General features: G+C 35.8%; 1 protein-coding gene across 4 annotated transcripts; it reads right to left on the bottom strand.

The window, feature by feature from the left end:
- Positions 1-24,610, bottom strand: krt222 (keratin 222). Of its 4 annotated transcripts, none has more exons than XM_048182768.1 (14): positions 24,311-24,610; positions 23,613-23,698; positions 18,140-18,262; positions 17,799-18,064; positions 14,632-14,823; positions 14,327-14,532; positions 8,430-8,512; positions 7,196-7,349; positions 6,097-6,345; positions 4,947-5,051; positions 3,535-3,755; positions 3,106-3,287; positions 2,835-2,937; positions 1-1,699 (listed from the first exon to the last, which is right to left on the bottom strand). In XM_048182768.1, the coding sequence occupies exons 6-14, from the start codon at positions 14,522-14,524 to the stop codon at positions 1,486-1,488; spliced, it is 1,509 nt and encodes a 502-aa protein (XP_048038725.1). In that variant the 5' UTR covers positions 14,525-14,532; positions 14,632-14,823; positions 17,799-18,064; positions 18,140-18,262; positions 23,613-23,698; positions 24,311-24,610; the 3' UTR covers positions 1-1,485. The 4 variants fall into 4 exon arrangements, with proteins under 4 accessions (XP_048038725.1, XP_048038724.1, XP_048038723.1 ...); XM_048182767.1 differs by having other exon boundaries at positions 14,604-14,823; XM_048182766.1 differs by having other exon boundaries at positions 14,327-14,537; positions 14,604-14,823.
- Between the last annotated feature and the right edge of the window lie 466 nt (positions 24,611-25,076).

The raw sequence follows: 25,076 nt of genomic DNA on the forward strand, positions 1-25,076 counted from the left end.
TTTGGAAATAATAATAGCTTTATTAGCACCTGTCATACAGTGTATAAGCCAAATCACTCAGCAGGGCACAGCTTATGGATATTATACAGAAAAAAGAAAAAAAAAAGTTTCACAAAAAGCAACATAGTCATCTGGAAAAGAATGTTGAATACAGATAAAAATCAGAAAGTTAGCAGGAAACGTTTTGATTTGAATCCTCTAAAGTGTATATCAATCAGGCATCTTTACCAATGCATACAGTGTAATTTCTCATCGCATTTCTTAAAGTGAGTCACAATAGGGTAGGAGATGAAACGTGAAAGGTTATCCTACTGTATATGACACCACAGTGTGCATTACATAATAAACTAAAGTGCTAACTAAGCCGATTGAGATGATATAGATTCATTCAGATTTACTTCAAATTAAATATATGTATTCATTTCTTTGTTGCACCAGGAAGAACCCCATGTATTTACAGTACAACAACAACCAGAGGTAGGGCATGTAAATAAATCAATTTAATGCAGATGAGAAATACGCATTTTTTTTTTTTCTGCATAATTTTAGATTGGAAGACACAGTATTTGCACTTTAAATGAAGTGTAAACTATATGCATTCGTAATACGAAGCAATGTAACTTTTAGAGGCGAGTGTAATCAGTAGAGAAGTTTGTTGTCAACATTTTACTTTTAGCATCTCGTTCTCTCCGCAGTGATAGACTGACGACTTTTACAGCTACTCATTTTGTAAACGTAAGTGCAGGACAGTACATCTGTGTCACCATAAATCTTTTGTTTTGGCTGCTTTTTAGTTTTGCTGCTCTTGCAAATTTCGCAATATTTTGTTTTGGTTCACACTACAGCTACCTGCAGAAACTGAACTCGATACTCCCGTAGCATTCACTGGAGTGTAAAATTAGTTCCAGTAGCATTTGTCAAAATGCAATAAGGCATCTGTTGTTCAATGCACTGAATGTGAAAATTTGTCTGTATCCACATTGACCATTTTTCACTGTGAGTCTTAAGACTAAGCTCTACAAATATATAAACTAAATGCATTTTCGCAAACCAGTTGTTATTCTATATTTTGAGTAAGGTAATATATACTAATGATCAAAAATAATGTGGCAGTAGAGTGTCCACAGGGAACGTCACACTCTAAAGTCACAATGCACGAAATTTTGGAACACCGCAAGACATACATACTCTCTATTTATTTTTGAAGACCCAAGTAAAATAAATCAATTACAAATTAATTTTGCTTGCAATTTCTTAAAGTAGCTTTATGTGCAGTTAATTCATTACAATCATAAGAGCAATTTGGGTTTACTCAAATGGCAAAAGTTCTATGAGGTCACTAAAGTGATTCACTTTTTATTAGCCACTAAGAAATTGAGACGTGGTCACCACTACGTAATTGTGATGCAGTAGCATTGTGAGGTCACAGTTGTGATGTGGTAGCATGGTGATGTCACAGTTGTGGTGTAGCATGGCATTGTGACATCACTGCGCAAACGTGGGTATGCTGCGAGACCGTCTCATGACCAGACGGACCTCCACGTTAGGGAGACTGTCCTGTTTTGTTTGGCTGCAGCCCTCGTCCGCTACAGCCATGTGAAGGTCGAAACGCAGAGACACAGACTTCTTTCTCAGCTTGGGATTTCCTTTAAAGAATGAGCCTTCCCACTGCCTGATGACCTTGTCAATCTTCTCTGTCCTATAGCATACAAAAAGCAAAACAGTAAGCAATAAAAAAAAAAAAGTTTACGAGGAGGTTTGGAACATAAAATGATGATGCAGAAGTTGTACCATAATTTTTATTGCCTGCTAAGTCAAATGCAAGATCAAACACGTCAAGACCTTAAAGGTTTAGTGCACCCAAAAATTAAAATTCTGTCATTAATGACTCGCTCTGATGTCGTTCCAAACCGTAAGACCTTTGTTCGTCTTCAGAACACAAATTAAGATATTTTTTATGAAATCCGAGAGGTATATGACTTGTCCATAGACAGCAATATAGAAGATGTACGAAGGTCTTACGGGTGTGGAACGACATGAGGGTGAGTAATTAATGATAGAATTTTCATTTTTTGGTGAACTAACCCTTAAAAGGACACTTTTTTTTGAAGATAGGCTCATTTTCCAACTCCCCTAGAGTTAAACACTTGAGTTTTACATTTTTCGAATCCATTCAGCCAATCTCCGGGTTTGGCGGTACCACTTTTAGCATAGCTTAGCATAGTTCATTGAATCTGATTAGACCGTTAGCATCTCACTCAAAAAATGACCAAAGAGTTTCAATATTTTTCCTATTTAAAACTTGACTCTTCTGTAGTTACATTGTGTAACTAAGAATGACGAAAAATGAAAAGTTGCGATTTTCTAGACCAATATGGCTAGAAACTATACTCTAATTCCGGCGTAATAATCAAGGAACTTTGCTGCCGTACCATGGGTGCAGCAGGCGCAATGATATTACACAGCGTCGCTCACAAAAATGTCTCCATGGTTGCAAGGCACGCTCCCTGTGCAAGCAGCGGCCTAGAAAATCGCAACTTTTCATTTTCCGTCATTCTTAGTACACAATGTGTCTGGTCATTTTTTGAGCGAGATGCTAACGGTCTAATCAGATTCAATGAACTATGCTAGGCTATGCTAAAAGTGGTACCGCCAGACCCGGAGATCAGCTGGATGGATTCGAAAACAGTAAAACTCAACTGTTCAACTCTAGGGGAGTTGGAAAATGAGCCTATTTTCAAAAAAAAAGTGGAGTGTTCCTTTAAGGTGTGAAATGCTTATGGTTCTTCAGTGCAGCTAAGCAAGGCTTGAAAATGAGTCTAATGTAAACTCACTCCACATTTCCGTGACCCTCTGCACTCTCCCTCACTACATTTCCTTCCAGAATCTCTTGAGTCTTCACAGTACAGATCTCCCCGTCTTTGTTTCTGACTGGTTCTGGATGAAAAACACAAACAAACACAGAGTTGCATTGAAAGACAACATCTCTCAGCCTCACCGTTGTATAATGAAACTGTTGTTGAGAATGACACCTGAAACAAGGTGCATTTCAATGCTAGTGTTAGGTTGGACAATGAGTTTGAGGGTGTTTTACATCATTCTCACCTGTCAGGGTGACAAGACTCTGCTGTCGCTGAAGGGCCGGGCTTCTTTTTGGTGTTCTCTCGGTGAAGAACGGCTCAGCAATATCCACGTCACATCCATTGGGTAGACCGTTCTGCTCTGGAGCAGGAACTGACCCTTTCCATGGCTTCAGCTTTAGAGATTGACCATCTGAGGTCAGAAACCTGCAGTTCAAGAGTGAAAGAAGAAGCTGGTTTGATTCAAGACCACACTCGACTTCTTTGGAACCTTAGAAAGAAACTTCTTTTAGTTGACTGACTGTGCATAACATGAAAGGCGCAGTGCCAACCCTGTGGAAATTCCAGTGTATTATCTTGGTAGTTGCATAAACCCCATTATACAAGTTTGAGCATGTGCTAACGGTTTTATTGCATTAATGAATTCACCTCAGTGAATCTTTCCATTCCCTACCTGCCCTCCTCGTTTTCTAAGAGTTTCCTATAGGTTGCAATTTCTCTCTCCAGCCTCATCTTGGTGTTGAGGAGCTGGCTGTGGTTCTGTCTCTGGACTTCCAGGCCATCCCGCACCGTTTTCAACTCAGACTCCAGACTCCTCACAGACTGGGACAGATCCTTGAGTTGCACGGAGTACTGGAGCTGAGTGTGGCGTAGGGAGCTTTGGAGACTCCTCTCCTGGTGGGATAAAACAGATTTGTTGTTTATTACCAACATCACCAGGGCCAGCACGAGATACTAGGATAGGCTCCAGCATTCCTGTGACCCTACAAACGGTATGAGAATGGATGGATTGATGGATCTCCAGGGTGGGTGGAATGGAATAGGGGGTCGGAAATAGTGGACAGTGACTAGAAAGGAAACTTCTAGTCATTTTAGTGGTCAGTTATCTTCCCCCACAATGTCCTTTGATGATGATCCATGTGATGACATCATGATTTACTGGGACAATCCCACTGGAGCAACCTGGGATTAGGTGCCTTGCTCAAGAGCACAATGATGATGGCTCAAACCTTATGGTGATTGAACCATAAACCTTTCTTTTACTGACGTTCCCCCTAAAGGAACCAGGAACTGAGTACCTTGGCACAATGGTGATAACTCAAGGACCCTACTTTGCAGGGATCAAACTAGCAATATTCCAGAAACTGACAATAACCCCCTGGATATAAGGTTAAGAGGCTGGCACAAGGGCACAATGGTGATGGCATGTGAATCATGCCTTGCAAGACATCAAACTAGCAACCTTCTGTTTATCATCATTAGTATCTTGATCAAGGACACAATGGTCACTAGAAATCCCGATAATTCTACAATTCATGAACTGGGGGTCAAGTGGTAGAACAAGGCTCTCCCAAAACTAAGGGCTTGGGTTAGATTTCCAGGGCTCAATTCATAGATTCCCAGGGCTCAACATGGTACCTACAATAGGGTTTAGGCTCTGGTATTTGAGTCCACAACCTTCAGATAACTAGCCAAAATTTTTAATAAAAAAACTATTTACATGAATAAGCCATGTGGTTATCCTCAGTACCTGATTTGTAAATTATGAGGTCCTTAAATAAGGACTAGTGATGTATCCAAAAGGGATTTGTCACCCATTCCCTCAAGGTAAAATGTTGATGTGCATTTAACACTTGATCCGCACTGCACTGTTTGATCTACTAAAATAGTGGTTAAATCCAATTCCGGAGGTGCCGGATTTAGATCTTGCTTCTTCAGGCACATGACTTGCATATATGCAATGTACCAGTAAGTGATATTTTAATTTGAAATGAAAGTGTGTGTTTAGGTGTGTCTACATGTTCCTGAATTGGAGTGTGTGTGTCCGGGTGTGTCTGCGGGCTTGTTTGTGGGAGTTTAACGTACCAAGGCATGTAGCGATTCAATCTCGACCTGTAGACGGTGCCATCGTTTCCGGGCCTCAGCGAGCTCGGCTCGTGCCTCCTTCAGAACCTCGTCACCTGCTCTCACCTAGACACAAACCCCACCACACACAGAGTATACAGAAAACAATAATAAACATTGATGCATTTTTGAGCCTTTTTTGTGTTGCATACTATGGTTTATGGAGGTTTCATCACACTGTGCCTTAGGACATCTCTTACCCATGGTAAAAATGACTTTAATACATAGCCTCCATGGCTTATTGTTTTAATTACCCATGATTTACATTACAAAATAAAGTTATGTGCTAAAGTGGGACTTCAGTGGGCACTGGTGACACAATAGATCACATTAAAGATAACTGAACTGATGCTCTTGTGGTCTGAGCTGATGTACATCACAGTCTAGGAATCAATTCAGTCTCCATCTGATAAGAACAACGGCACATTTCCACAGAAATGGAAAATTATCTGCATGTGTTCCAAAGTACTTGTTCCAAAAACAATGTTTTGCAATTGTTATTATGCAATATGAACTATAAATGAATACATTTGTGTATTACAACAAAACTGGATCAAACAGGAGGTTCACACTAACAAAAAGTACCATAGTACTACCATGTTTTTGGACACAGTGCCATTATACCATAGTGTTACCATGTTTTTGTTCACTGAGATTTTTTTTAAACACGTGTCATGGTAATATCTTGTTTTTTTGGACATGGTTGTTTTTGACATATTCATTGGTAGTAGAGTGTTTTTGGACATCTGCCAAGTACCTTGGAGTACTACGGCATAAATACCCTCAATTTATCACAGGAGTTTTCATAAAGACATGCTGCAGTGTGTTGTTGTTTTTCAAGGAGAGTTATGAGGCCAGCGGCCCGTGTTTTGTGTGAGGGCATAAATTCGCAGGAAGACAAATAAGCAATCACCTACTGATGAGAACAGACGAAAGAAAATGGTAATGCTCAATGGGACTGACATCCTTCATTCTGTTTTGAATAATAATGGATGTTTAGCAGTCTTTTCAATGCCTCACACACGCACACACACTACGACTGCTCTGCAGTGCCCTGGCCAGCAGACCATAGAGAGTGTATGAAGGAGAGAGAGAGAGCAAATACTCATACCTGTGGTGGAAACGCAGCTGTAGGGCTGGTTGCATCCTTTCGGGGCCTTGTCTGTGAAGTGGGGCAGGAGCCTGGGGCTGGATTAGGTGGCATGGCTGAGTCAGGGCTGCTCTGGGCTGGGCTGGAGTGGTCGCACTGGGTGCTAGTCCGGCAGAGATCCATTCCTCTGCCATCCTCTCCTGCAGCAACCTGCGCTAGCACTCTATCACACTCCTCTGCTGCTCGCCGCTGGTGCTGATCCAGCTCTCTCTGTCAGCCAACGAGAAAGTGGGGGTGGAAAACGAAAGGGAGGAAGAGGAGAATTTAAAGGGCTCTTCTCATGAGGAATCGAAATTTCCTTCATCTTTTGAGATTCAAGAGTCTGACGAAAACATACTGTTGCAGAACTTCTTCCCGAGCCCACAACAACACAAACGTGTCATTCAGACATCTGCCACCCAAATTCAATTGTCATTGGACGAAGAAGTTACATAAAAAGGATAGATATTGTTGTTCTTAAACATCTGAGACGAAACGATAAAGATCTGTTCACGCCAATACCAAATATTTGCTGCAAACAAGATTTTTAATCGAAACAGTTGATTCCGTTGGAATTCTTTGGAATTCTGAAACTTTGTTCACTCACAGATGGAAGTTTGATTTTTTGCTGCCGTACAAATGTAAAAAGTAGTAGCCGCAATAGAGTGAGACAACTGATAACTGTTAACAGAACAATACATTATAGTATTGGCAAATTCTGTATACAAAATATGATTTCTTTGTATTTTTTTTTTTTTTTTTTTTTGATTGTACAGTGAAATGTGACCACATATTTTTCACATATACTGTACTGGGTGAAGGTTGTGTAAGTTCAGAGATGATGTGTAGAGAAACACTCCACCATTCCTCACACACACACACACACCCTTTCCCCAAGGCAAACCGCAGCTTGGCACCAAGACATTAGGGATCATTTTTAACAAGTATTTGTACTAGAGACAGGCGTCAAGGTTTCTCATTAAATGCTGAATGTGACTGACATTACACGCAGAGTGACAAACATTTAGACACACCATCACTAACTAACATTCAAACACACACACACACACACAGTCTCCACCTCATGATCCTCCATGATTTGTTGTAACTCATTTTGGGATACATAAAGCTGCTTTTCCAGCAGTGTGTTGTCCGTCTCCACCTCTTTCTTCTTCATCTTCAGCTGTGAGACCTCCTGTTCCTTTAGGAGACGGAGTTTCTCCTCGGTTTCACACCTACACACACATATTTAAATATCTAAATGAAAGACACAACTATTGTTTTATATAAAGCTAAACTGCATTTTTACCTTAAAAACTAAAACATGTGCTATGCAGATACATTTATAAATATACTAGACAATTGAGAATGTCACCTCCAAAAAAACAATAGACTAAAATAAATAATATAATTATAGTAATAATAATAATCATATTCACAAATGAAAAAAATATCTTTTAGGGTCAAAGGTCATCAAAAGCACTAATAATTAAGGGAAAATGAATCTTTTCAAAATATGATTAATTTTACAACATCCTTCACTTATTCTCATTATATTTCTTTATTATATTAAGAATTTAATTGCCATTTCTCACAAACCCCAAAGGAAACTTCCAGTTGAGGAAACCTGCCTTAAAAAGGAATATTCCACATTAAAAGCAGTTTGATTCTTCATTCAGTTTTCAAAAAATTCCCCCCGAGAAAAAGTTTAACAGAAACACACTTACATTGAAGTTATATGAGGCAAACAATGTGTCTACACATTTTTTTGTTTTGGTAATCAACATCTTGTATTTAACACAATTACATTTAAATATACAGTCTAAGTGCAAGCTCACTGTTATTTAAAAAAAAAAAAATGCAATGAACCGATCATATTTAACCAACAAGGCACTGACTTTCTATGACAGTTAGACTGATGTCATCTATGTAATAAAAGATAATGTGTCATATTTGTTTTATTTTAGCTTAATTCATTTTTAAGCATTCAGTGTTTTTTCCAGGCGCTTGGTGTTTCCTACCACAAGAGGGCAATCAAATGTTCAATTCAAAATATGTTGTTCTTTTGATGTGAAATATTCCATTGGAATGTTCGGAATGCAGTGCAAATTACGCAAATGTTCTGACATACTACATTTTGACAAAAATACAAAACATGTTGGGTTGGGTAGTGTTTATCCCACAATGGAAAGTGCTCAACCTTCAACTTTCCTCTTGAAATAAATAATAATAATGTCTACTTTGTGTCTCATAAATTTTTTTAACCTGGTAGTTAAGGTGATTTTCATATTTCTTGCTAACTGAGAGTTTCTAACCTGGTCTTTAAATGTGCTGCCCTGAGTTTCACTGCATCGGATTGTAACAAAACTTCTGCATTTTCCAGTAGGATCATGCTAACCTGCCAAAACAAACACAGAAGAGGGAGAATTAGGAGAAATAAAAATGCATATAATTAAGATAAAAAAAAAACATTATAATTGCCCGTGGGTAGAAATTACCCTCTTAAGCAATTTGATCAGGATTATGATACAAAAAAAAAAAAACTTGCAAGGCTCGCTGATGATAAATGGCTGTCAACACCCATCTAATCATGGGAACGAAAAATCATTTCTGAATTCTCAGTGTGAAAGATCAGGGTGTATGTAGGTGTGCATCAACATGCGGTTTGTCTTGCTGTCTACTGCCTGACAGACTCAGATTATGCAAAGTACCGTAACTAAAGGTTATAAGTTATGAAGACTTAAATGCTGCCAGGATTTTTCACTTAAGGCGAGACACCCCAGGTGAATAGGGTTAAAAAAAAATTAACTAATAATTTTCTAAAATGTAATGTTTAAATATGCAAATTAGGCATTATTTACTTAAAATGCGCTAATTTGCATAACAAAATCTGAACATTGGATGAAGTCAGGTTCAGAATTCTTGTTTCATTTTTTTTGACATAGTACAGTCAAAGGTTTTTACAAAGGGGTGTTTTTTTTGTGTGTTTTTTTTTATCACTCCATAATTCAGAAAATACTGTGTACAGTCAGGAAAAAAAAAAAAAAAAAAAAAAAAAAAAAAAAAAATTAAATATAATTTATATATAATCCAGCAAATTATATAAACAAATCCCTCTATAAAACCTTCAGAATATAGATAGGAATAAAACTGTAAATTTGGTGTAAGTGCTTCTGGAGTGGAGATATATGTAAAGTTGTTAAATTTCGAGAAAAAGGTCAAGATAAAATGTTGAGAATAAACTCATTAAATTACGAGAAAAAACTCGTTAAATTTCAAGAAAAAAGTCGAGATAAAATGTTGAGAATAAAGTCATTAAATTACGAGAAAAAAGTTGTTAAATTATGAGAAAAAAGTCGAGATAAAATGTTGAGAATAAACTTGTTAAATTACGACATTTTATCTCAACTTTTTTCTCGAAATTTAACAAAATTTTTCTCATAATTTAACGAATTTGTTCTCGTAATTTAACGACTTTTTTCCTCATAAATTAACAAATTTGTTCTTGTAATTTAACTACTTTTTTCTCTTAATTTAATGATATTATTCTCAACATTTTATCTAGACTTTTTTCTCTAAATTTAACAAGTTTTTTTCTCGTAATTTAATGACTTTATTCTCAACATTTTATCTCGACTTTTTTCTCGAAATTTAACAAGTTTTTTCTTGAAATTTAACAACTTTAATCTCAAGATGGTTTTATTTTTTTATTATTGCTTGGCCCTAATCCTCTTCCGTATATATGGCTCAGTGTAAGAGAAAAAACTAATTTGAGAAAACCGCCTTTGAAAATATGTATTGTAATTGAAATCTATAGACACAAATAGATAAAGTGCCCAAAAAATAAACGCTTAAAGGTGGATTTTGGATTTTTTTTTTACCACTAGTCAGAAAAAATACTTGATTAAAAGCCAAAAAGCCCAAAATCTCAAAATTTAAAAAAAACAGCATTTTAGCCTGTAGTGTCTTCCCTTAATGCTTGTTGTTCACATTGCTCAATGCATTGATTGTATCTTAACGGAGTGATTGATTTCCCCCCCCAGAGCACATAAAACAGTTAGCTATCCAACACATAAAACAACAAATGTCTGTTTTAAACCGTGTTATCTGCATTTTTGCAAATCTTTTGCAGGTTGTTGTTATGTTAGGGTCAAAGATCAAGCCAGGTGCGAAAGGATTAATGATCTTTCGCAAGGTCATTATGGCCTCCGGCACCGGAATGGTTTTAGGAAACACAGGTGATAGGTGTCTGTCTAACAGCCCTCTGGTAATGAGTTCAAATATCTGTTAGTCCCACTGAATTCAAACCAGCAGCCTACAAAAAAAAAAAAAACTAAGCAACATAATATGCAAAACAGTAGTTAATATGCCATAATGAACATATCCTTAAAGGGTTAGTTCAACCAAAAATGAAAATTCTGTCATTAATGACTCACACTCATGCGGTTTCAAGCCCGTAAGACCTTCGTTAATCATTGAAATCTGAGAGAATTCTGTCCCTCCATAGACTGCCTTTGCAATTGCAACTTTGATGCTTCAAAAATGTCATAAAGAGATCATAAAACTAATCCATAACTAATCTCAAACATGCTGCTTAACCAATGTTCGTTGTCGTGTTACACAGCACGTTTGAGCTTCCGCAAGTGGTTTGTTCTTTTAGCTTCAGGTGAACTTCTGTTTATGTTCACTAATGAATGTTTATATGTGAATAAAAGCCTAAATTCAATCTGTTCATCATATAAAGAGATAGAGTCTCTTCAGAAAATTTGGACTAAACCACTCAATGGATTAGTTTTACGATCTCTTTATGAAGCATCAAAGTTGCAATTGTGTAGGCTGTCAATGGAGGGACAGAAAGATCTTCATTTGCGTTCAGAAGATGAACAAAAGTCTTACGGGTGAGTGAGGGTAAGGGTGAGGGACACGAATGTGAGTATTATAATGACAGAATATTCATTTTTGGGTGAACTAACCCTTTAAACTTGAATATAGAATGTCACGTAATTATAGCATGCTGCACAGTATACGTACTGTATACTGCAAAACTAGTATGAGTAGTACAGTAGCACGACATTCTGAACATATCCTAGTCTCAAATATGACACCTAATTAATACAAGCATATTGTACCCAGTATACTGTAAATAGTGCATACTGCAAAAAGAGCAATGAACAAATCATTAATCCTGATTATAGATTGTCATGTAATTATTATAAGTGGCACAAAATACTTTACTTACTGCAAAAATAGTATGAGTAGTGTGATAGTAAGGCATTCTGTACATTTATAGTCTCCATTATATAGCACTCCATGTCATCTACAAATGAGTGCATACATACAGTACAGAATTTTGGCATATTCTACACAGTTAACATACTGCATACTGCATTAATATGCATACTATGGTAGTGTGGCGTTCTGAACATATCCTTATAGCATGTCAACAAAAACCACCTAAAACATGGTTTAAAATCTTTGACTGTGTTCAAAATAGCAGATTAGTATACTACACATACTATTTCAGCAGAATATAGTATGTACACTGTAACACAGTTTGTGATTTTTATGATGATGACCTACTATATATGTTAAAATGTGCTGTATAAAAAACTCCACTGGGTTTGTGTATGCCACAATGCAGTGCGCTGGACTTTCAATAATACCCATAATTCCTCTTGTTTGCTTGATTTAAAATGCTACAGTAGATAAACATACTGAAATTGTTTTTAAAACGTTCGTTTTTGCATAATGCATATTTGTCCATACCGTTTTTATCAAATAGTAAGCAGTATACAGTAAACAGTATGCTGGTATTCAATTCCAAATGAAGCGTTTATCAGCAGGACGACTTTCTAAAGGTTAGTATGAATGTTGTGTTTCTCACGGTGCACAATATTAGCCTAGCACATTTTGATTGGCTGGCTGCCATTTTGATGATTCATGAGCCATTGTGACAGCATGATGTATGGTTAATCATTGTAATTGTCAATGAAAGTCACCCTCACATATAATGTATTTTGAGGTGTTATAATGAATTAGTACGGCTAATAATGAATGCTTATGTTTATACAGCAAATGCTAATGTACACTGCTAGACACAAAGGCTCACATGGGCCGTACTGTGCTTTTGTTTTAGTTTCTGTTCAGAATGTAATACTAACATGTTGTAAACGACATACTGCTAAAAATAGTATGCAAAGATAAACATTTGAATCTGCAGTAAGCATCCCTGTTGTTATCATTTTCATCTCTAATCCGATTTTACTTATAAAAGTCTCACCTCTTGGCAGTCAGACCGAATCAGGTACTAGATGTTAAAAACTGCAGTTGATTTTGTATCATTCATCACACTGGAAATGGAAGACCAAGTCAAAAGCATTGCATTGTGGGATACCATATTTATTCGGTACAGGATTGTGATTATAGTTGTATACTGCACATATTGGCAATGGTATGTAATTGCATTAATGTAATACAAAATATTAGCATCCAGTATACTATATACATACTGCATACTGCAAAAACAGTATGTGTAGTGTGGTAGTATGCCATTTCAAACATGTCCTTAGCATCAAATATAGCATGCATACAGAATATCGGCATTCTGCACAGTTAGAATAATGTATAAATAGTATGAGTAGTATTGTAGTATGGGATTCTGAACATATTGGTAGAACCAAATATAGAATATGTCATCTAATTACAGCATGTATATTGTACCCAGTATACTGTACATACTGCATGCTGCAAAATATTTTTGTTTAAAAGACTTATGCAAAATAGTATGCAAAAAGAGTGGTATGCCATAACCAAAATATCTTAAATACAGAATGTCATGTAATTTTTACATGCTGCACAGCATACATACTATATACATTAAAAATAGTATGAGTACTATGGTATTATGCCATTCTGAACATACTGTATCCTTAGACTCAAATATATAGTATGTCATCTAAATATTTGCATGCATAGAATATTGGCAAATTGTACCCAGTAAACTGTAATACTGCAAAATAATATTAAAAAGACTATGAAAAAATATGCCATAAAGAACATATTCTTAATCGTGAATATAGAAAGATATATAATTATTACATGCTGCGCAGTATATAGTACGAGTACTGAAGTATACATAAGTAGTATGTGTAACGTGGTAAGCATATACTTAGATTCATATATAATATATTGTACTTAGTGTACTGTATATGCTGCATACTGCAAAATTATATGCAAAAAGAGTCACATGCCATAAACACATCATAGTTTGCCATCTAATTATTGCATGCATGCAACATTTTGGCATATTCTAGACAATTAATAATTAGTACGAGTAGTACATACTGTATGACATTACTGCATGCATTTTCCGTACTGACATTTTGAACCCAGTATATTGTACATACTGCATACTTCAAAAAATAAAATGTTTAGTATGCCATTACAAGCATATCCTTAATCTTCGATATATAGAATGACATGTAATTATTAAATGCTGCACAGTATACATAGTTTATACTGCAAAAATAGTATGGATATGAGAGTATGCATCCTTAGTATCAAATAATATCAAAATAATCAAATAATATGCAATCAAATTATTACCTGCATGCAGAATATTGACTTACTCTCCAGTTAACATACTGCATAAATAGTATTTAAAAAAACAGTATGCAAAAAGAATAGTATGCCATAATGAAAAAAAAATAAATAAATCCTTAATCTTGAATATAAAATGCCATGCAATTATTACATGCTGCATAGTACACATACTGTAAACTTCAAAATAGTATGAGTAGTTTGATAGTATGCTATATGCGTACTTTCAAATATAGTAGTGGCACTAATTTAACAAAGATTTGGGGCCAAGTAAAGAGCCCCAGGGGGCCACCAGAATTGCACATTTTTAACGTCTTTTATCTAGACATGCCTGATTAAACTCATTAGCAGAGGCTCCATGACTTGTTTTGGGTGTGTCAAAATACTGAGACACCTAAAATGCACAGTGGGGCCTCCGGGGGCCGAATTGAGAAACACTAGACACAGATAATGCATCTGAGAGAGAAAAAACATATTAATGTCTTAATTAGACTCATTACCTCAAAGCCAGTCTGAGGGGTTTTTCAGAGCCACATTGCATTAGTGCCTTGGGATATCAGACATAATGAGAAAGATAAGAATCAGAACATGAGCACAAACGTCACCAACCCACCTGAGCTCGAAGTTCCTGTACCAGCGCTTCCTTGTCGCTCCAGTTCCGTTGAGGAGGTATGTTCCTCATTCCCCACTCACCGATCTTCTCCTCCAAGTCACAATTGGTCTTTTCCAACTGATGAATGTGCTCCAGAAACCCCTTCAGCCTTTCGTTTAGGCCCCTAAGGGCCATTTTTGGCTCTTCCAGTTCCTCCATGGGGTCCCCTGCACTGCACAAAACAAAATGTCTCAGAGCCTGTGCTGTCCTGCCACACCTCAGATGATATGGTGTTTACCGAGTAAATGTTTTGCTTGAATATCGACCGTCGACGTGGCTCCTATGGACAGGGACCAGGCTTTTCCCTGGCCCTTGGTGTCGGACCGGTAATGGGGCACTGGAACGGGAGCAAGGGGCCCACCTTGGTCTCACCGGCCTCGTGCCGAGGTGAAAAGCAAGAGGCCACAATTTGTGTCACGAGTTTTGCTGGTGCTTTTGTTCTCACTGATCCTGGATTACTGTCACAATTCACACATAAACAACACACACACACACACACACACACTGCACAGGTCAAAGTCCATTTTTCTTTGTGCCGGCTTTTGTTGCTCATTTTTCATGCGGTTTGTTAGTATCGCCGTAGGCTGTGTGCATATGCGTGTTTGTGTTCACTATTAGCTTCTAGTATTTGATAAAGCCTTCACTTCTTTTACATAATAGTTTTTCTGTCTAGGTGGACTCGGCTTAGGTTACAGAGCTGCGATGTCGAGGCATGTCTGAGACCTTCAGGGCATACTTACAAAATACAAACTGCCTTACAGCTTGAGCGTTTCACTAAAGCTGTGCGGATTAACGAAAACATTTTGGGCATTTTGAACATTTATGTTAGAACAGAGGTTACTATATCTTCTATGCAAAGAGGAACGTTGACTATCTGGGCTATACATAAATATTGAAACAAAGCATGGAAGAATAAAGCTCTAGAACTTTACTAGATTACTCCATGCATAAACCATACTGACATTTTGAACCTAGTATGCACTACATACTGCATACTACATCAATAGTATGCCATAACAAACTTATCCTTAGCATCAAAAATAGTAGGCCATCTAATTATATTCTTTATAATCATAAAGAATATTGGCATATTCTACACAGTTAACATACTGCATAAGTAGTATAGAAGAATAGTATGTTCTCAAACTTATGTTCTAAGCTTTTAACAAATACTAAAGACTACATTTTTTATCTTAAAAATGTAATTCATCTCTTTTTAACCAGAATCAAGTGTTATGTTCAGATTTTATTAATTTAATGAATTAATCTAATTTAATGGAAAAATCAAAATGATATAATACATATTTTATATTAAAATTATTTTAAAATTTATATTATTTATAAAATTGTCTGTTTTAAAATAATATATAAAATTACAAAAATAATATAAAATTAATTTGTTATAAATATTAAAAAAAATATATAAAATATATATAATTTTCAGCATCGTTACTCCAGTCTTCAGTGTCACATGATCCTTCAGAAATCATTCTAATATGCTGATTTGCTGCTCAAGAAACATTTATGATTATTTTCAATGTTGAAAACAGTTGTGTACTTTTTTTTTTTCAGGATTCCTTGATGAATAAAAGTTCAAAAGAACAGCATTTATCTGAAATACAAAGCTTCTGTAGCATTATACACTACCGTTCAAAAGTTTGGGGTCAGTAAGAATTTTTATTTTTATTTTTTTGAAAATAAATTAAAGAAATGGATACTTTTATTCAGCAAGGATGCATTAAATCAATCAAAAGGCAGTAAAGACATTTATAATGTTACAAAAGATTAGATTTCAGATAAACACTGTTCTTTTGAACTTTCTATTCATCAAATAATCCTGAAAAAAAATATTGTACACAAATATTTTGTACAATTGTACACATTAAATGTTTCTTGAGCAGCAGATCATAGATATATCTTGTTCTCAAATCTGATTGGCTGAGAGGTCTTTTCAGCCATGTGATATTCTACCAATATCGCCATGGGAATCATTTCACCGTTTGAATCACTCCACTTTCAGCATTCCCACAGCGAGTATCATGGCAGATGAGCAAACCCACCATATTTTTATAGATACTACTGTTATTTTGTAACGGGATGTAGTTTTAAGAGTTTTTTTTAGGTGGGAATATAGTTGTTTAGACCTCAGATATTCAATTTATATGTAAACTTAGCACCTATTTGAAAGTTTTATTTTGACGTTTTCAGAGATGTGAGCTCCAGGCCGTAAGTGACCATTCAGCGCTCTTGTACCTGTAGAGAACAGTTTCATCTCAGCCAGTCCTTTGGGAATTTACTGCTGGCTCTTATGTAGATAGTGTTTAAACATGAGGTATAATTTGTTTTGGGTATATCAAACGGGCAATCTTTGGCCTTATTAATATATATTACTTGTTCTTGTAGATTTGGCTTAAGGGCTATATTAAGTTTCATAACTTTATATTTAATTTGAAATTAGATCCTATACTAACTAGAGCGCTGCTTTTGTACATTTGACTGAACTGTTTGCTTGTGTTTATTTCCTATTTTACTTCTTATACTGTTATAATGGCTATTGCTGTTCATTTAAATATTATTGTTCAATAAATAAAATTTTATATAAATAACATCCCATATGTTTTCGTATTGAGAAAGAGTCCGTTAGTGATTTCGACTTCAGAAAGTTACATTAATACGCCATGAGATGGCGGCAAATACTGTCTTTATGAGTGAGTCGGTCGCAAAGACTTTTATATTGAAATGGACTGAAACAAGGACGTTGTTTTTATTTTAAACAACATCTAACGAAAAACAACTGATAAATGCATTGACTACCGCTGTCATGGGAATGTCTTAAATGTTAAAAGGACAAAGACAAAGATATCGCTTTCCTCAGCGGGCATTCAAAATGATTTTGTGATTATGAATATAAGTCTGACCTGAAGAATATCAGCTAGATGCGTGTAATGCACTCGCTTATAATAAACTACTCTATATAATACAATGAGCTTCAATGAAGTGACTCAACATTCCTTTGTTACTAATTCTAAAGTGGCATTTTGGAATTAGTAACGGAGGCTTGGGCTCAACTTTTAAACTGTCAACTTGAGATTTGAATCTGTGGCGGAAGGAAGTAGTTCCTCACAAAAGAGGGTTTTTAAAGACACTCCATTGTTTTTCTTATTTATTTACACACTCATGCCGTCGAACTGTTGTATAAATACAATACAAAGTTACATACAAACCCAAATGGTGCTACAAGAATGAAACGCCCTATACGTGATTTTAAACATACAAATGAGTTGCGTAAACTGATGAACTGAATCATGATGGTAAATACTGTGCCAGCTTCTTTCTGTTTGATTTACCAAGCTTAAGTGACGTAAAAGCTTTAGAGAGCACAATGCAGGGAAAGTTCATCAGAAGACAACAAAACAAAAGCCATTCGACTTACCAAACACGCCCTCGCCCGTCACACCCCTTTTCATCTCCACTATCCCTGCCCTGGTGATTTCCCTCGAAATGCAAATCATTGAAGTGTGGCAGTCACAGTACAGTGAGAGACCGTCTGTCTCTGCCGGACCCACCCCGCACATCTGGTTCTGGGGTGTCGACGCATCTGGTTGAACATCTCAGAAGTCACGGGACAGGGAATGTCACTCGACCAGTTCTGGCCCCCGGCGCTGCTCCATGAGAAAACAACGTGGTCTCATTAGTTGTCTGAAATGGGAGTGCAGGTAATTACAAACAAGCATGCGGCTACCTGTCCAACAGTTAAATTACAAGGTGGCTTACGGAAAAAACAGAAGCTGTCAATTCGGACCAGCTAACTTTGAGATCCGGAAGGTGACACACTACCCACGGTCTTTTACAAGGCCTTCATGTTCCCGGTCGTCCCCGCCCGTCTACAGTCCTGAGCTGAATGAGATCATACTTTAACATTTTAGAAATGGCAATAGTTATTGTAGTTATGTATTCATAGTGCCATGTATTTCAATGTTCTTCTTCATTCATTTGTGATATCAAATGGCAATTTAAGTAAACTGTAAATGAGGAAAATATAAAACCTGAGTAAAAATACCTTAATAAAAATAAAAAACAAAGACATGACATCCAAAGTATGTAAGATAGTACAATTAGATCTCTTTTATTCAATCCAAAAGGTTTTAATTATATTTTGGTACAAATAAAGGTATTTTAAAGATTTTGAAGTGTCAAAAGGTCATTCGGTTTAACCATCCAAAGGCCAATACAGCCATTTCATTTGTGATTAAAGGGTTAGTTCACCCAAGAATGAAAATAATGTCATTTATTACTCACCCATATGTCGTTCCACACCCGCAAGACCTTCGTTCATCTTAGGAACACAAATTAAGATAATGTTGATGAAATCCGATGGTTCAGTGAGGCCTCTATTGAGAGCAAAGCCTTTCAAACTCTCAAGGTCCATAAAGGTACTAAAAACATTTTTAAAACACTTCATGTGAGTACAATGGTTCTATCTTAATATTATAAAGTGACAAGAATACTTTTTGTGCGCCAAAAAAACCCAAAATGACGACTTTTCAGCAATATCTATATGGGTGATTTCAAAACACTACTTCAGAGCTTTACGAATCGAATCAATGAATTGGAGCGTCAAAGTCATGTGATTTCAGCAGTTTAGCCGTTTGATAGGAGATCCGAATCACTGATTCGAAACAAAAGATTCATAAGCTTCATGAAGCAGTGTTTTGAAATTGGCCCATATAGATATTGTTGAAAAGTGGCTATTTTGTTTTTTTGGCACACAAAATGTTTTCTCGTCGCTTTATAATATTAATATTGAACCACTGTACTCACATGTACTGTTTCAAATATGTTTTTAGTACCTTTATGGATCTTGAGAGTTTGAATGGCATTGCTCTCAATAGAGGCCTCACTGAGCCATCGGATTTCATCAACATTATCTTAATTTGTGTTCCTAAGATGAACGAAGGTCTTGCGGGTGTAGAACGATATGAGAGTGAGTAATAAATGACATTATTTTCATTTTGTGGTGAACTAACCCTTTAAAATATCTTAAAACGTAATAAATGTATATATTTTTTATTCTGGCATGATTTTATAACATCATATATCAATGGCTCGTTGCTTTGATATGAGAAAGAATGTCCGGAAAAATTAACATTAAAATGTAATTCAGAGTAACCAATATAAAGGGACCATTTTGGATCAAGTCATGTGGTCAGTATCATGTGACAGGATGTGACATCATTCAGACAACTACAAAGGACCACATGGTCGTGAAGCAAAGTAACTAACTCTCTTTTCACTATTTGAAAAATTCATGTTTTCACTTCCTCAAACGCATATCCCGAAACATCATGTCATTTGGTACAACCGCTATAAAACATGGAAAATGTTTTTTTTTTTTAAACTTGTACAAAATATAAAATGTTTGATTGTCCTTTAGCTAGTTAGATATCAGCATGTTAGCATTAGTTAACTATAAGCATGTTAGCTAGTTAAATATCAGCATTCGGTATTACCAAAAGTATCATTCGGTAAAACCAAAATTTCAGGTTAAACCGAATGACTTTTTTGATGAAATTTTGTAAAAAATGACAAAAGCAATGTTAATTGATAACAAAAACCACATAATCTCATTGTTAACACTGAATAAAACTTCAAAATTAATTATATCTCCATTATGTTTTTTTTTACACTTTTATAAATCTTATTCATCAGTTATTTTGAATATTGTTTATGCTAAAAAATAATTAACAATTTATTTTTAATTTACAATAACCAATAAACATAGTAAAAAAACAAACATAAAATCTTATTGATAACTCTTGCCAAAAAAACAACAACAACAACAACAACAACAACAACAACAACAACAACAACAAAAAACAATGTCAAGTAGGCTGTCAAATCAGCTCCATATATGTAAGACAATAATTATGGGTTATAACTCTTCGCCAGACATGGTATGTCTGTCTCATCAGGTTTATTGACATAAGAATGTCTTGGTTAGAGGCTTTCAAAGGATCCAGAGCTTTGCACCAAGCAGTTTTTTTAGTGTTCCTCACAACATCATCTTTTTGAAGTACTAGACCAACATTATCATGGGTGTAAAATAATAGGAATTGCTGGTACTTAACTGGCATTAATCCATCACCATCATTTCTATGTAAATAACAAAGAAACTTCTAAGATAATCCAACTTCTACAGTGAATTATACAACATGTTGAGAAGAACATCAATTAGATGAGCTGGTCTTAGTCATATGAGAAAGTAAACAATCATATACAAAAGGTGGATAAAGGGTTATAACAATATATAAGTGCAGGGTGTTATTATATATCTGTCTTATATTAAATGTCTTTCCCTTGTGCTTATGGATTAATTTCCTTTTCTATGACTGATTTGTTCAGAACATGCACTAACATGTCACTTACAGTACTTATAACTTTCCATGTACTTTATTTCTTCACTTCCACAATACATAATCATGTCTAATCATCAAGTGTGTGCAGAAAGACAGTAGATGCCCCACCTGGACACACCTGCGCATTAAAAGGGCAACCATGCTAGGCATGCAACGCTACAATGCACAGACACGTCACCTGGATACCATAGATACTACAAATAGCTGTGTTACCACCACTCAAACAAACAATGAAGAAACAACAGTTAATTTAGATAAACATGTCAGATCGTGAGAAAATTATTAATGAAGATGTTAGACTTTTACAGCAAAGACTAGCAGGCTAGCTAATGCCAATAGTTTTCAACCAGTGGGTTGGTTCTGATATAGAGTTCAATAACACCTGGAGAAAGTTAGCCATTAGCGTTAGCAAAAAAACTGGTGAGTTTGTTTAAATCAAGGAGGTTTGTAATAGATTAAGAATGTGAGTTAGCTGTTAGCATTAATATTAAACTGGTGAGTTTGTTTTAATCTAGAAGGACTGTAATACATGGAGAAAGTTAGCTGTTAGCATTAATATTAAACTGGTGAGTTTGTTTTAATCTAGAAGTAATACATGGAGAAAGTTAGCTGTTAGCATTAATATTGAACTGGTGAGTTTGTTTTAATCTAGAAGGACTGTAATACATGGAGAAAGTTAGCTGTTAGCGCATTAATATTAAACTGGTGAGTTTGTTTACATGGAGAAAGTTAGCTGTTAGCATTAATATTAAACTGGTGAGTTTGTTTACATGGAGAAAGTTAGCTGTTAGCATTAATATTAAACTGGTGAGTTTGTTTTAATCTAGAAGGACTGTAATACATGGAGAAAGTTAGCTGTTAGCATTAATATTAAACTGGTGAGTTTGTTTTAATCTAGAAGGACTGTAATACATGGAGAAAGTTAGCTGTTAGCATTAATATTAAACTGGTGAGTTTGTTTACATGGAGAAAGTTAGCTGTTAGCATTAATATTAAACTGGTGAGTTTGTTTTCATCTAGAAGGACTGTAATACATGAAGAACATTAGCTGTTAGCATTAATATTAAACTGGTGAGTTTGTTTACATGGAGAAAGTTAGCTGTTAGCATTAATATTAAACTGGTGAGTTTGTTTTCATCTAGAAGGACTGTAATACATGGAGAACGTTAGCTGTTAGCATTAATATTAAACTGGTGAGTTTGTTTTAATCAAACCTGTAAAAGCTAGCTGTTAATATTAACATTAAACCAGTGAATCTTATCAAAGAGGTCTACATATGGAGCATAAACATTCATCTGGTGACTTTTTCTGATCAAGGATGTCTATAACAACTGGTGAAAGTTTTAGCATTAGCATTAGCATTCAACTGGTAGGTCCGATAAATGATTTTGGTACTTAAACAGTTAAGAGCTGCTTAAGACCTTAATTTTACACTTCAGTTGTTATTTAGGAGTTCATGAAGAGGTGATTCAAAGAGATGCTTCAATTTAACCAGAATTGTTAGGCAAGATAAAGAAACGCTCAAACAGGATTAACTAAAAAAAAAAAAGGCTTAAATGTAATAAAAACACAAACTGTCTACGGTCTTTTGCTGTTAAATGACTCCAGCAAAGTCACCCAATTATCTTTCATGATACAGTCAAAACAAATATGTCTCCCACTGAAAAAGCACATTGTTCCGCAAACATGAAACATCCCATTCGCCTGCTTCGTTATAGGAAAATGCGACTGTGTGACCGCACTAACCACACAAAACATGATCAAAAGCCATGAAAAGAACAGCCATATCACAACAGCCACATGAAATGGCAGATTTAACAAAAAATACATGCAGTCTATGAAAAGAGACTGTGACTTTAAAAGTAAATTATTGAAAGGGTGTTATACTATATATAATTACATCATTTTATATAGCCGATAGTTAATTAATCTGAAAAGAAGGTATTGAGGCATCATCATTTAAAAATTAAGAAAATTAACCAAGTGACCACATGATGAAGAGGAAATCAAGATTGATTTGTTATACTGAATGATGACCTCATCATAATTATCTTGGTATTTAAAGATTAATATAAATCAGTTAATTAATATAATAACATAATCCTTTATGAGAAAACTATATTTCAGCATTTAAAGTGGTTAACATGACAAAGAAAACTGGTTCTTTTGCACAAAAACTACTGCGGGTCAATGACAGGATTTAACCACAATGAGGTATCAGCTGAGAGCCCAGAACACTGATAACAATAAAACTCTTGCATGTAAAGGGTTTAAGTCCTGTTTTGAAGCGAATCCTTCACAAAAGAAGTCTTTAATTTTTTTGTCACTGATTGGCAGTCGCCCCAGGTGAGAAAACAGACTGCGAGTCTCAGAAAATAATTAAGTAGAGGAGTGTCTTTGATGATTAAAACCATAACAAGGATGGGCACATATCTCAAACGACACTTAGACTCGTCAAACAGGTCCGGGTGGCGAAACGAACCGTTGGTTTTTGGCTTACTGAGGCGTTATGTTGACCTTTAAGCCACATGACCTTTGTTATGTAAACAGAAGCGATGCATCTAACAGTCTGGACATTTTTTAATAGTTTGGATCTTGTGCAAAAGGTAGAAGTGAGTGAGAGAAAATCACTTGTAAATCCACTTATAAAAGTTGATGAGTGTTTGATATAGCATGGGTTGCACTTTAAACTCTTATGTATAGTAAACTGATTTAATGTTTACTGTTTAAGCCTATGCTTGTGCTGAAAAAGCCTGTAAATCCAGTATATGCTTTCTAATGCAAGATTTTGTTGTTTTGATTACCACTTGCCCCTACTGGTATCATCTTACCTACATGAAACCACAGCTCAGTATTGCCTTTACATCTGAATACTGCAAGTTCTTCATCCAAAGGTCATTCTTTAGTCAGAGGACTACTAAAGACAAAAACAAACATCTTATAAATGATGACATATTGGGATATAAGCCTATATGTAGAGTCATTGAGAGATGCTGATTTGTAATAATACACAATTTGTGCTCATATTATTTATTTATTTAATTATTATTTAAAGAGGCTACATGTAAGAATTTTCATGTATTTGTCGCTTTTTAATTCCCAAGTGAGCAGCTTGTAACGAAACTTAAAAAACGAGACCTTCCCCGAGTTCGTACGTTCCTACTATTTTTATGTGAAGGTCTTGGGACGTTTTTGCCGGGGAATTCAAAAGGATGTGACGGTTACGCACGCTCCCGAGAGCCTTCCGTCTAATGAAACGAACGATTATATTTTATACAGGATAATGCCGAAAGAGCTATTCTGTAAAGCAACGAGAATTTTGTTATTTTTAAATTAACGTTTTTATTACTATTGTTGTATTTAGTTACATATTTCAAAATAATTCAGTTCACCACATGACATGACACAGCTTACCCCAAAGTAGGTTTTTTTAATTTATTTACAAGTCATGTGTAGACTCTTTACACCAATTTAGAGGACGACCAAAGGGAATTGTTATATCACAGCTTACCACCTTGGTACAGCTTACCCCAATCTTTCCTAACCTGATCAAGCTGAATCAAAACAAAAGATTCAAATTAATTAAAACCGCCACCAACAACGGGGTTTTAAGAAATTCATGACTCCAGAGCCCATCCTCAAAGGGAGTGGTGATGCAGGAAAATGGTGACGGAGCAAGCGAAACTGTGTGAGAGGGGAACGACTGAAGTGAACGATGGTCATATGAGAGCTTCTTTAAAGAGGAGATTGCTTAAATGCTGAAGGAGACGTGGATTTGGTCTGGATGAAGTGAGCTATGCAGGTGGGAGTGTAAAGATAACAGAGAAAACGACACTCCCTCATTAGTGTATGAGAAAGGAACTCCGAAGGAGGGAATTAGGCTACGAGAGGAGAAATAAATGACAAAGGGAAAGGTGAAAGACAAAATGATTATGCACTCAGACATGAACATGGAGGGAACACGATCTTGTGTGTGTAATTGTAGGCTACCTCACCTTTGTACGGCGTGTCTGGAACATATAATCACAGATGCACATGACTCGAAAACATTGTAATTACATGCCTTAAGGCTAATTAAAGTGTACTTTAATAGATCATGATGCTAAATGACTGGGAAAAAGTAAAAGTTCACATTTTCAAAACGTCATTATTGAATTACCTTCACATTTCCCATTGAAACTTTTATTGGGAGCTTGTTTAAAACAACCATTTTATGGCGCAGTAATGGTGTTGCATGATAACAGTTCATCATGCTAGTACTATGATCACTGACTAAAGTATGGCCTGTTTTGTTG

The sequence above is a fragment of the Megalobrama amblycephala genome, linkage group LG2 (genome assembly GCF_018812025.1).
Source record: "Megalobrama amblycephala isolate DHTTF-2021 linkage group LG2, ASM1881202v1, whole genome shotgun sequence".
Classification (NCBI taxonomy): Eukaryota; Metazoa; Chordata; class Actinopteri; order Cypriniformes; family Xenocyprididae; genus Megalobrama; species Megalobrama amblycephala.